The 14,432-nt window shown below is 43.0% G+C and overlaps 1 protein-coding gene across 1 annotated transcript in view; it reads right to left on the bottom strand.

Annotated features, from left to right (window-relative positions):
- TTC9 (tetratricopeptide repeat domain 9) overlaps window positions 1-14,427 on the bottom strand; it is a gene marked incomplete at its 5' end in the record, with an annotated part of 25,715 nt that extends 11,288 nt beyond the window's left edge. Inside the window, one exon of the mRNA XM_006925616.2 lies at window positions 14,157-14,427. Coding sequence (XP_006925678.2) covers window positions 14,157-14,427 — 271 coding nt within the window. The remainder of the gene's footprint in view (window positions 1-14,156) is intronic.
- Between the last annotated feature and the right edge of the window lie 5 nt (window positions 14,428-14,432).

Genomic DNA, 14,432 nt, shown 5'->3' with positions numbered 1-14,432 from the left:
AGTGGGCATCTTGGGGTGGTAGATGACAAGTGAGTTTCCTTTTCTTCTTTGAATTTCATTTATTTTTAATTATCTTCTACAATTATAATGTTTTCCTTTTGCAATTAGGAAACCATTTTTCAAAATCACCCTGCCCACTATGTCTTCAAAGAGAGCAGGGAGAAAAGGTGCGGAAAAGGCTTCTGAAGGTTTCCTGAACAGAAAGCCCTGGCTGTTCATGGGCCCTGCCGCGGAGAAATCTAGGGTCATGAGAGGACCCCGGGCATTGTGGTAGAGGAGTGCCTGTAAGGGGGCGCTAAAAGGAGGGCCCAAGGGGCACAGCTGCTAGTGCTTTCATGCTCAGGATGCCTTGCGAAGCCAGGGGCCTTCCTTATCTGACTCCTTACTGAAGGAGCTCAGTAAGCTGGCACCCACTGGAACAAGGCACAAGAGACCAGGCAGAGCAGGCAGCAGCAGCAGCCTCCCTCTCAGAGGCCTTGCCTTCCTCCATTTCCCCTTTGCCACCAGTAAACTTTCTAGCTTGTTAAGCTCCCCAGGGAGCCCAATTGATCACAGCATGTCCCTTTTCTTCCTGGCTACTCCTTATTCTCTGCTCTCAGACTCTGAACTGGTCTGACTGGTGAAAGAGCCTGAGGTTCTTTCACTGGTAGCTCAGATCAAAGGGCCAGAGAAACCTGGAGAAGAGTAAAAAAAAAAAAAAGTGGCAGAAAGCACACACTGTCTAACTGAGGCTTATTTGCTTGCACAATCTCAGGCCAGAGATATGTCTACCCAGCAATTTCTAAGTATTTCCTAGACTGACCTGTATACTGAGAAGCTGGAAATAGGTAGGCACAGATCTCTGGACCCAAGGGCCTGATTTCTGTTGGAGCTCAGCTGCCCTTCAGAGGAAGCCTGATGAGTCACTTGTTCACTCACCTTCGGGGCCCAGGAACACACCAGGTAGGAAACATGCACAATGAAGTCTGCTGGTTCATACCTTGCTCACCTCTCCAGCCCTCTAGCCACTTAGAGGGAGGGGAAACTTCCCTGACCTCTCTTCCTCCCTGCTCTATGTGATCACTTGCTTCTAGTATCTGTCCATAGCCTCTTCTATTCTCCTCTCATATACTTTCCTGTCTTAGCACCTACTGGAGTAGGAGTTAGATTTACATGTACCATCATTTATTAAGCATCTGTTACACAGGCACTGTGCTAGGCCATGTGCGCATGTATCTTTCACTTATCATCACAGCCCTGTGTGGTACATATTATTATTTCCATGCAGTAATGGAAACAGAAACTAGTAGAGGTTGAGACCTGCCCAGAGTTAATGGACAAGTTGATGGGAAGTCAGGGTTCAAATACAGATCCTCTTATGCTAAGCAAATCTCTTCTTCGTTAGGCCATGTTGCCTTGCAGGTTTTCTGGAGTATAATTCTGCTGCCTACCTGTCCTTCTGTGTCCTCTCTCTTCCCTCCTGTCCCCATTGGCACACACAGGGATATAGCCCTCTATATCCCTGATATAGGTATCAGGGAAGAGTCCATGCAAGTTTCCAAGACCCAGTGGCCTCCACAATTGAGGACGCAGGTCCATTAGAGAAAGGAGCTCATGTCTGACTCAGCATAAACAATAGGCCCAGAATCGCATCCCAAAATGCTCAGTCCTCAGGGATCTCTAGCCTTGGGCCAAGGGCGGCAAATCTCTGAGACGCTTTAAATTTGCCAGCAACTGTTCCCTGAAACTCTTGGCCCTGCCAGTCCATTTCTTAAAAGCTTTTTTTCCTTGCCATCAGGATTTCTTGGCCTAATGTAGCCAGTATTGCCAGGTGTCTGTGTGTGAATGACTGCCTGCCTGCTCAGAATCAAAGTCTGAATCTTGGAGTAATCTGGCAAGACATAGCAGCAATAGGTAATATATGGCGCCATCAATTTAGATTCCAAGACCCAGATAATATTTTACAAAGGCTTCTAACCTTTACCTTGGTATCTCTCTGAGACCCTCTGTCTGACTCAATCATCCTGGGAGGCTGCAAGTTCCCTTATTTTGGTTTATCCCCAAATTCACAAGTGTTGCCCTGGGGATCTTAATTGCAATCTTTTAATGATTATTTGTCAGCACACACCAGTAAACTGGAATGGAAGAGAGCTTGCTTCCTGTTTCCTTCCCAAATTTGGCTGCTCCCAGAGAGAGACGCCAAGGTGGGAGGGGGCGAAAGGGCCTTCAAAATCCTAAACAGCTCCACACTCCTAAAAGGAGACTTGGAGGGCATCTGACCTAACACCCACTCTTTACATATGGGAAACTGACACTAGGAGTGATGTGACTTGTCCAAAGTCACAGAGCGAGTCGGCAGCGGAATTTGGGCTGGAACCTTGGTTCCCATGGCCCTATGCCATGTTTTGAGGAGATCAGAAAGGATTTGGGCTGTGAAGAGTCATGGCGAGTGTCCAGTAAAGATTCTACGAATGAGTGAGTTTCCTTCTGATGCTCTGGCTGCTGTGTCTGAGCCACCGATGAGCAGGGTGTCCTAGACTCAGGGGCCAACAAGAATCTCGGACACTGGGCACCCATGTCGTCTCTTTGTTAACACCAGAGGCACATCGCTGATGTTCAGGACTATGTTGCATCGCCAGCTCGGACCCAACTCTCTGCCCTGCCTTGCCGACATATTCAAATTGTCACTAACATGCTACTGAGGCCAGAAGGGCGTCCTCCTAGAGTGGGCATCATGCTGCCGGGATCTAGCCCTGTATATGGATTCGGGGTAGTGGGAACTGTAGAAAGGGGGATGAGTACTATTATGGGATAGTAAGAGAAAGTTTGGGGCTTGGGATAATTTTGCTTGACATCTTTGGCATTACTGTTGAACAAGGATAGACAAGACATAGGTAATATCGAGAATGGCATTAAAAATTATGTTCATAAGGTGGGTTTTCTTTAGGAAAATAAAAAGAAAGCAAAACTATTTGTAATTTTTCTACACAGATAATTCTGTCATTATTTTACTAAAAACATAAAAGCAATAATGCATATAGTTAGAAAAGTCAAACACTACAGAAAGATTTAAAATAAATAGTTAAAAAAGACAATATGTAATAAATGCATATTACTAAGTGAAAGAAGCCAATATGAAAAGGCTACATACTGTATGATTTTAACTACATGACATACTGGAAAAGGCAAAACTATGAAGAACAGTAAAAAGAAAAATCAGTGTTTGTCAGGGGCTGGGGGTCAGGGATTAGAGATGACCAGACAAAGCAGAGGATTTTTAGCGCAGTGAAAACACTCTGTGTGATACTATAGTGATGGATACATGTCACATGTTTGTCTAAACAAATAGGATGTACAACATAAGAGTAAACCCTAATGTTAACCATGGACTTTGAGTGATTATGATGTGTCAATGTAGGTTCACCATTTGTAATAAATGTACACTGTGGTGGGGGATATTGACAATGGGGGAAACTGTGCATGTGTGGGGGCAGGGGATATATAGGAAATATCTGTATCTTCCCCTCAATTTTGTTGTGAATATTAAAATGTCCTAAAAACAATTACTTCTTAATAGTAATAAAAAATTACTCTCTCCCCAATTCCTTTTAGTCCCATTTTCCAATGAAGTTAACAGCTTCACTTGTATAATTTCAGATAATCTTCTTGAATGCAAACACTGTACTAGCTTATATGTTTATGCTAGTTTATCACTTTTTTTTTTGATAAACCAAGGAAATCATATTAAACACAATTCTGCATTCTGCCTTTTCACATAATAACAGACTTTGCAGACTGGTCTATACCAGCACACACAGAACTAACTCATTCTGTATACAGGCCATGCAGTTTACAAAGAATGGTATGGAGAATTTTTCTTTTTTTTCTTTTCTTTCCTTTTTTTTTCTTTTTTAACTTTTTTCACCCAGCCCTGCAACTCCCCTCCCTTCTGGCAATCATCAGTTTCTTCTCTGCATCTGTGAGTCTGTTTTCATTTAGTTTGTTCGTTTCTTTCATTCCTTAGATTCCACATTTAAGTGAAATTATATAGTATTTATCTTTCTCTGTCTGACTTATTTTACCCAGCGTAGTATCCTCTAGATCCATCTATGTCGTTGCAAATGGTAAGACTTCGTTTTTTATGGCTGAGTAATATTCCATTGTATATATGAACCATAACTTCTTTATCCAACTGTCTTGACGGGCACTTAGGCTGCTTCCATATCTTGGCTATTGTGAATAGCACTGCCGTGAACATAGGAGTGCACAGATCTTGACAAACTAGTATTTTTGGTTTTCTCTGGCTAAATACTCAGAAGTGCAATTACTGGGTCAAAAGGTAGTTCTATTTTTAATTTTTTGAGGAACCTCCCAACTGATTTCCATAGTGGTTATACCAATTCGCAATCCCACCACCTTTTCTTCACATCCTCGCCAGTGTTTGTTGTTTTCTGATTAATTGATGATAGCCAATTTGACAGGTGTGAGGTGATATCTCATTGTGGTTTTAATTTGCATTTCTCTGATGATTAGTGACCTTTCCTTTTTATTTTATTTTTTTTAAAGAAAGGCAGACTGGCACATGAGGCGCCTCATTTGGATGTGTCTGGAGTCTCAGAAACTTGACTACCCTATGTTTTCTTACAAACGGACCTTGAGAGCCTGTTTGGAGGTTCTAGCAGGGGAGCATGGCTACTTATATACACTTGACTCTCCTCTAGCTGGGAAGGTCATCCTCTCCAACCCAGTATGTAGCTGCAGGAGGGATGCATGTGAAACAGTAAGGGAGGAAGGGGACACCCGCCTAAGCCAGTCAGACTAGCCAAATCAACCCTGGTGATCAATGGGGTGACATATGTCACAGCCAGATGGCACTCATATCCAGAGAAAATTTTTCTTTTAAGAGCTGGAAAGGACCTTTGAGATCTTGAAATACAACCCTGGGTTTTTATAAATCAGAAAACTGTGGCTCGAGAGGTTAAATTCTTTGACCCTAAGAACCCAGAGCATTAGAGATTGAACTTGTAGTCCAAGCCCTGTTCACCAAGCCACACTTCCTCTATGTTCTTCAAGATGGGAACATTTGAAGAAACTGAGGCAACCTTAGCCTTCAAAGAACACCTCACACCCTATCAGATACATCTTTTTAAAAAAAAACACTAGCAAGTGCTTTTTTGGTGGACTATGAAGCAACATGCATTTGGGGAACCCTTTTAGTGTGTGTGTTTGAAACTATATGGGGGAGTCATGTCAATAGATTTTCAATACAGAAACCAGGCATCAAGAGAGTTTTCCTAGTAGATACTGTCCAAGTATCCCTTTTATCTTAAAATTGTTAGAATTAGAGGCAAGAATTTCCTTCATTGGGTAGATCCCACTTCGTTTTTCTTCTCTTTTTTTCCTCCTACATATCCCTGTCCACTTAAAATGATACTCTACACTTCTACTACTTTGTAGTTTATAAAGTACATTTCATATACATTATCTTCTTGCTACTTGTCCTTACCCTGTGAGTCAGGCTGGCATGATTATATCTATTTAATAAGAAACTCAAGGTTAGAGATCTTGTGACCAGTTTGAGTTCACATATGTAGTGAATGTGCCACCCGCTGTTATGTGCGGCTACCTCAGTTTGTGTTCCACTAGACACAGGACCAGCTTGTCTGTTTAGTAATTTTAACATTACTGACATTACGTGTGCATCACCATATCAGGAGAACATGCCAAATACTTTGAGTCCTCTGATGTGGAAACGAGATAAACTCGAACAGGATACATTCAACTATCATTGATAAGTCAGCCTCTCTCTCTCTCTAAAGCCAGAAAAGTTGAAGTGTAATAAGTTCTGGGTTTGGGGTTTTTTATTTTTGTTTCTTGGGAGATGAGGTTTTGGCCCACAAAGAACATAGTAGCAGCCAGTCATAAAACACAAACTTAAAAAAAAGGATGTTAGGAGAGCTGATGTTCTGGGCCACACAGAATGATACTGTGTCCAACCTCACTTGGCATTTAAACTAAAACATACTTTTAAATGCTGGTATCATCGCTCTCATGACATTAAAACTGACCTAGTCTGGAGTAATGCATCTGGACAATTCCAGATATCATTCATCTAGTGGGGCATTTCCCCTCAGTGTCCACAGAGCAGTTACTGAAACAGTAATGGCTGAAATGAACTTCTGCTCTTTACATTTCCACTTACATTTCTCAAAACCTCTTAATGGGAATTCACATGCTCTGGAGCAAGGGGGATGGAAAAGAGGAGGAGGTATGGGTGGGGCTTCTGCAGCCTCTAGGCTCATTAGAAATTATGACTCACCAGCTCCTCACTCCTTTCTGTCCATACAAATTCAGGTCACATTCCTAGTGACATAGGACCTAGGAAAACTATGACCTGATTACAGAACACAGGACAATTTCCCTTTAACCACCCAGGATGGTCATAGAATGAGAATCCTGATCATACAAGGCACAATCATAGTAAAAGGATATTTAACCCACAGAAGGCAATTCCGGAGGATGTGCAAGCAAGTTGCCCTAAAAATGTCAGGGTTTGTCCTTGTTACAGTGATGAGATGTATTCTGTATGCTTCAAAAGGTAGATAGAATATGGATGGATTGATAGAAATTTCCAGGAGGTAATTGTTAGTACTTAAGGAAAAAACTACTGAAGATAGAGGTGATTGGGTGAATAGTTAGGACTATGGGCTTTGGAATTACAGAATTGGAAGATGAGAAGTCCCAGTTGGTCACATACTACTACTATGTGACTGTGGGCAAGTGGCTCATTGTTCTAAGCCAGAGTTTTCTGTCTCACAAAGTTGTATAAATCAAATAAAGGCAGGGACCTTGTCCTTCATGTTTATTCCTGTATACCAAGCCCCCAAGCCCAGGGTCTAGCACATATCAGGTGCTCAATTAATATACTAGAATGATTGAATTTATTGAATCCTTAATATGAGGCAGATGCTTGGATAAGCATTATCATTCATTTCAAACACATTCATTCACAAACATTTACCAGGTGCCAGGAATTGGGCTCATCATGGTAGTCTTTACTGCCATTATTGTTACTGTGAAAATTAATAAAGGAAACCACAATTAAAATTGGAATCAGGAAGGCCTATGGAGGAAGTGCTTGTGCCCTACCACTTGATGTCAATTACTCCAAATAGGAAGATGTCACTTACAGATCCCGGATAGGAAATAACACGCCTTGCACAAGAAGTGTAGCTACTTTGCTACCCCAGAGGAAGATTTTCCTCTTGCCCAGAAATAAGGCCAGCCAATGGAAAAACAGCTCAAACAAAGAGAAGCTGTTGTCACCTTAGTTCTTACTTTCCTCCAATGAAGTTTCATTTTTCTCTTGCTGATAAGTTTCTTATCCCACCATCCTTTTTCTGAAAGCCTTCCATCTTGTATAACCCCTTGGGGTATCTCTCTGCTTGCCAGATAAGAAGCTGCCCGATTCATGAATTGTTTAATAAAGCCAACTAGATCTTCAAATTTACTCAGCTTATTAACATTACTATTATTGTTATTAACATTATTATTATTGTATTGTTTTGTGGAGGTGGTTGTTAAATGGGTCACTTTAGGTGGTGGTGAGTATCATTACTGCTGGAAGTGCCTAAGCTCATGCTGGATGATGAGTTGGTAATGTTGACAAAGAAATTCATGCACCTGCATAAGGGTTGGCGTTGTAGCCAAACCTGAAATTATAATTCTGATTTTACATAATTCTTGAGATAGCTAGTTAGCACCACTTCTCACTTTTGCTCTTTACACACAGAAACACTGTGGAAGGGAAACATTTGCCCCATGAGCTTCCTCTGTGTAAATCTTGCTATAATTTGAGTGCTCGTTAAAGTCCTTTTGAAAGAAAGGGAAAAGAAAGTCCACTTGAATACATTTCAATATAGGATTCTTCTAGCTCAAGTCAAACCTTGGCACTACGCATCCTGCTTCCTTTTCAAAAATATTTGGGAGCTGTTGATTTTGAGACATATTAGGGATGCCATCATTTCATTGCTGATAAGAAAATGTATATGTATGTGTAAAAGAAAGATAATGAGCTTTCCACTGCTAAGGAATAATTTCAAGGCCATATGAATACCACCAGCAAGGTTAAACTCCTTTAATCTTCTGCAGCATTATCTTTGGCTTTTTTGAGTTTGGTACCATTGTCTGTGCTACAGCTTGTGGTTGCAGCTATGTGCTTCAGACTGGACTACACTAATTATCACAGTGAAAATGGAAAACTGTTCCCACCATGGTCATCTGACTTCCCAAAGCCAAACACTTGGGAATTAGGAAATTGCTGGTTGATTTGTTGAAACATTTGGTTTTCATCATGGCTGTTTGGAGTAGGCACAGACTGGTGGCAAAAGAGAACAGCTCTAAGGAGGGAATGTCCCATTTGGAGGTCACTCACAACTAACAAAACTCTGGGAGCAGCTTTTGGCTGCTCTACATCTTGGCTTTCCTGTCTGTACTGCAGCCAAATCCCCTTGCCTTGGATGAGACACTCCCATGTATTTGGCTGTAGAAACTCTGACTTCAAGATGTCCTAAAGAGTTTCTGGTTAAGAGGCATCCAACTCATTTCTCTTGGAGGTAAACTAAGGAGCTTCAGAATCCACTTTAGGAACTCTGCCCAAAGTCTACATTCAGAATGTTCGTTCCTTGAAAGCATTCTATACACTTCAATTCTCAAATCCTTTCTTGGAAGATGGTCTTTAAAAAACATTTATAGGCTTAAGATTTATTGGCCAAGGTGCTGCCCAAGGAACAGCCACAGATCGACAATGGCTTGACCAGTTGAGTTCTCCCATCCAGATGTTAAGATATTGGCTGAGCACCTTAGTATGAAGCCTTTCTTCTTTCCCCTTTCCTTTAGCCAACTCTTACTCCAACAACTCGTCTTCTGGCTACCAGGTTACCTACTTGTCTCTAGCTCTTGACCTTCTTTTCATCACTGAGTTCTTGCATTTGTAATTCATCCATCTTTATGCTTGGTTCTTTGGTTCCGCACCACTTTCTGTTGAGTACCCTTTGTCTTAGGATCTGCCTCAGAGTCTATATCTAATTTTGTCCACTTTAGATACATCCACCCAGTCATCTTCTGGTGTCCCATTGAGGGCTGGCTTCAAGGGTAGGTGCCTTATGCAGTACCATAAGACCATGCACAGAAGGGTTCTGTATTTGGCTTAATGCTCAGCTGTTGCCTTCTTGAAATTCTTAATTTTATCTTCGAAACTGTTTTGTAAGTGAAGCCCTATGGGACAATGGAGCATGAACATAAGCAGAAGAGATAGGCACACCATTCTTTGCAGTCCTGCCTGCATATAGCACAGAATTCCAGTGGATCCACAATGCATGGGAGTTTAGCAAGACTCAACTTGAGTACAAGGCAAGAGCATTAGGTCTGTAGATAAGCAGACATACTAACAGCCCCAAGAGGCTATGCTTTCCATTCAATCCAGAAATTGCTTCAAATGCAGAAAGAAAGCAATAGTGTTTGAAGAAACACAAATGACCTAGGAACTCCATCTTATCCTTTTCTACAAGTTACTTCCCTATAGTAGCCAACCACTGAGGCTGAAAATAATGACATAAAAAGAAAGACTAGGATAATCTATAATTCCTTTTCCTTTCCTTACTCTTCAGAAAGCCAAACTTGATAGAAAGTGTGTATATAAAGTATGCATATAAAGAAATAAAATAAAAACAGTTGAATTTGTTTTGTTAGCATTTCCACTGTTCTGGTAAGAATAAACTACATATGCATGTATCAACTCCAAAATGTGAACTGTGTAATTTATATGATTCCATATACAAGTGCTCTTATATTTCCATTTAAAAGTGGCATTGCATAATATAAAGATGAACATTGTCATGCCAATAATTTAAAATTTTAATTTTCCTGTAATGACATTAAATAGCAAATAAAAACACCATGTAAAGTCAAGAGAGAAGAGACCATGAAAGAAAAAAAAAAAGCTTTAACTTTTAAGACCTTTGACAACAATTTGCCTCTGCTTTTTGAACAAAGAGCCCCACAGTTTCATTGTGTACTGGGCCCCACAAATTATGTAGCTGGCCCTGGTCCCATGGCTTCCGGACATGTCTACAAGCGCTGATAAAACTCATTCCTGACCCAGGCCTTCTCCCAGTGTGACTTCTCTGGGCCTTGTCACACTGCTGTCCTGGGCTTCAACTGAGACCAACAGCTATTATCTGCCCTTTTGGTAAAACAAACAAACAAACAAAAAAGCTCCCAAACATAGCTCTAACTGGATGGGGAAATGGAGGTAAAATGATGACGTGGTTATCCAAAGTCATAGGGTGTGCCAGGGATAGAGGCATAAACCGACTCTCATCCAGTCTTTAGATACAATGCCATGACCTGTCTGTACCCACCACCACTACTAGCATTTGAGTCTCAAAAGTCATTTAAAAATACCAACAAAGTCATTATGTGTAATAACCTTTTGATCACACCCCAGCTGGGGGCACCATGGCCCCACGGGAACAGATGTTGAGCAAAAGGCTCTGCCCTTTAAGAGGTTCTGCACAGAACATTCCAAGGCCCCAGGGGAGTCGTATGTCTTGTTCAAGGTCAACAGGGGTTGCTCCACAGGCCAATACATGCTTCCTTGGCATCTTTGGAAAGGCTCTCCCCAGGCAAGTCAGAATATCTTTTCTAATCATCGTATCAAAGTCATTAGAAATTCTGAAGGAACAGGATCATTCCATCTTTTTCCTTAAATTTCTCAGAGAATAAGATTTGCAAAATCAAGTTCAGGCGTCTTGTGCCACTGGCCAGATCCCTATTAATCAGAAGAAACCAAGACCGAATAGACCACAACCATGAGTACTTTGCAAATTGTCTGCTCATCCTTCATGTAGTCTCCTCAAGTCATCCAAATGGATTTTCAAACAAACATCTCTCAGCACGTTCTAGCTGCCCCCTTGCTATTCTCTTACAGCCTTCCATGAAGAGTACAAGGGTCCACTGAATCTGGGTTTCTTCCAGAAGCCTCACAACCACCTTTTGTTTGGTGCTGAGATGCCCTTAGCAACACAGCCTATTCCTCCAGATACTTCTGGGCTAGTCCAAATTCCTTTTAATGCCCAAACCTCCCCCTTTATGTACAGCTATGTAAAGGAGGACAGATCCTTGAGAGAACAATTTACAGACTGCTTTTGCCTGGAGCCTGCTGCTGGGCTGGCTGCTCAGCTGGCACTGCAGCCCCGATGGAAGGGTCGGTTGCCTTTTTGCCAGAATGAACTTGCAGTTGCTGTCTCCTTCCTTTTGGCAGGCACAAGAGGGAAAGGATATCTTACGGGCCACCTTGCACTGTTCTGGCTCTAACAAAATAGGTGATCATCTTTCCTTCCTGTTCCATCAAATGATAATTGTAAACACACATTTAAAATTTTTATGTTGCCATTTAAAACAATCATCACAAAAATTCTTAATAAAATGTAAAATGCTTCTGACATAATGGTAAGTAGAAATAAAAGCAGGATACCGGAGGTCTTTGACTTTTGTAAACAGTTAACATTTATGTATAGAAAAAAAAAGCAGGAAGGAAATATATCATTACACTGGATTTCTTTAGGTGGTGGGGTTAAAGGTAATTTTCTATTTTCTTCTTTAAACTTACTGGTATTTTCTAAAAGAAAGTACATTTTATAGGTATATATTGCTTTTATAATCCAACAAGAAAGGACACTTTTCTATTTGCTAGCATTTTTTGCATTGTCCAAAAGGAAACCAACATCAGGCTTCTACTTCTTTTCCAGGTGACTTCTGTGTAGATCCTTTCTTTCAATCGAATTTTCTATAGAGGATACAGATTTTGGCTTTGACAAGACCGCTCATCCTATAATTACTCTTCTTTTCTTTTTTAAATGTGAAACTTGACAATATTTAGAAATAGCCCTATTAGAGCTTTGAATCAAGAAACTGTATTGCTTCCTCTTGGTTACCAGGGCTGAGAGCTCCCAACAGAATTTCCAAGTGGAAGGCTCTGGAGCCTACCTAAGACAGGACTCCAGGGAGACAGAGGCCTAGAGGATGCTGACTTTGTGCATCAAGGTGTGATGACAAGGACACTGATTTTGGAGTTGAATGGCTTAGAAACTTGGGTGTTTTTCTCTGCAAAAGTGATGATCATGTTTATTTTATCGAGTTATTTTAAAGATTAAAACGGACAATGCATGTAGATGGCCTAACAGTGCACACGATAAATTATTAATATTAGTGGTGAACACTAGAGAAGGCAGCAGAGGGAGAAATCTGCTTCTCTCACCATTTAAGTTTTCCAAAGAGTGTGTGTGTGTGTGTGTGTGTGTGTGTGTGTGTGTGGCGGGGTGGAGGGTAGGGGTTTGGGGCAGAAGTGGAGAAGCTGCCCTGTTCTTTGCCCCACCCTGACTGGGCTGGCCTGAACAAGGACACATCTTTGGTTTCACCATGGAAATGTAACCACTTCTGAGGTAGAAGATAGGCAATGCTAGCCACAGGCCGGTAGCCAAAAGCATGGGGTGCGGGGCAACCCTAGAATGCCCATGGATAATACCATACATAAGACTCCATTACCACTCTGAAATCACTGCATTAGTGATCCAGAATGCCTCTTCCTCCACTCACAGCCACTCTGCCCTTTAACTATTCATCAGGCAGTAACAAGTATGCCAGAGACTTACAGGAAATAAAGAGAATCAAACTGTACTTTGTGAGGGATCGAAATAGTTCATCTTTGCTGTATTAGTACTTTACCTGCTGCCGTTTTTGCTAGTACTGCTATCAGCACCATCATTTCTATAACTGCTACTAATATTACTATTAATTAAGTTTGTAAACTACAATTCTTAAAGTGCCTGGGTTTTGCCTGATGAAAGATGATACTGGACATGGCATTACGGGAAGGCAGAGGTAGGCTGGCATTAGAAACCACAAAGGGAACAGAACAGATCTGCACTTTGGAACAGAGCAGAATTATTGATACATGTTTTTCATCTCCCAACTGCTTAGACCCCAGGCACATCCCCAGCCACACCCAGTCACTCTCCCAACCCTGCTCAGTTCCAACTGTCCATAACTAGTTCAGGCAACTTCAAGGGTTAGGGATGAGGAGTAATGGACTTCTGTTTGGTAAGAGGAGCTGGACCAAGCCCAAACTCCAGCAAATGGGCTGGGGGAAGAGGAGAGAATGCTTTTTAATGCATAAGGTCATTGCCTCTGTCAACATCTCCCACCTTCTCACAGGACTGGCCCTGGAAAGACCCAGGCTTTTCTTTTCTTAGAGATGTTAAATTTTCCTGTGTCAAAGTTAAATTTGTAGAAATGTCTAATTTTGCCCTCAATCCCAAGTGAACTCTGGAATGTATACCTCACCTTCTCATCCCAGTAGAAGGACTCCTTTTTCCTCACACCTAGCAGGTAGCTGGTGTGAAGATCAATGATATATGCCTGAGAATGAGGCAGTGAGGAAAGCAAGAATGTGTAGCACAGCCCTAGCCCAACCATGAACTAGGCTCCCTTTGAGATCACTCTCTTTACCTGGCAACCGGGCCCCAGCAGAGCTGAGAGAGAAGAAAGTGGCATTTTGGAATCCATTTTGCTTAAGATGCTGAAGGCATCGTGGCAAACTGCGCTTTGCTACTGGGGCCAGGTGAACTTGGGGAAAGACCTTACCCATAGGGTCATTTGGAGGAAAGGTGAGGGGTCAGCTCTGGCGCCCAAGATACCTGCGGAGAGCAGTCGCCTGGCTTGCAGTGGGCGCGGGTGGCCCACCTTGGCGATGCTTCCCGCATTGGACTCAGGTCCTCTGGGGAGCGATAGTAGCAGCAGTCGCCGCCAGGCCAGCTGGGTCCCCTTCTGTCTGTCCAGTTATTTATAGGCGAGATTTACCATGGATGCGGGGGAAGGGACGCAACGAGTTTGGGAAGGTATAACGCTAAAAAGTCACACTTTCTCCAAAGCGCCCCCTTGTCAGGTTCTCCTTCCCAGAGCAGCACGGTCCCAGCGGGGAGTACGCATCGCGGGCGCGCCGCAGTGGTCAGCTTCCACTGGGAGGCCGGGGAATGGGGGCCCGCGCCCGGCGGGAGGCGGGGAAGGCCGGGAGAGGAGGGGCCGGGTGGCGCGCGGCGCGGCGCGGCGCAGCTCACCTGCCAGGCTGTTGTAGCAGTCGATCTCGATGGCTTCCACGGTCTTGCTCTGCTCCTCCGAGAGGCGGCCGGGGTTGGGGGCCCCGGCCCGGGAGGCCGCGCGCGAGTCCCGCTCCTGTTCCCCGGGGACGGGCAGCAGCCCCTTCAGCTCCAGCAACGCCCGGTGATATTTGCCGATGGCTTCGCGGAATTTCTTGTCCTTGTAGCACTGCGCCCCTTGGCTCTTGAACTCGTGCGCGCGCCGGATGAACTCGGCGGGCTCGGCCGCCGCCCCAG

Source organism: Pteropus alecto, unplaced genomic scaffold (assembly GCF_000325575.1).
Source record: "Pteropus alecto unplaced genomic scaffold, ASM32557v1 scaffold8, whole genome shotgun sequence".
Lineage (NCBI taxonomy): Eukaryota > Metazoa > Chordata > Mammalia > Chiroptera > Pteropodidae > Pteropus > Pteropus alecto.
This window is presented reverse-complemented; position numbering and strand designations above follow the sequence as displayed.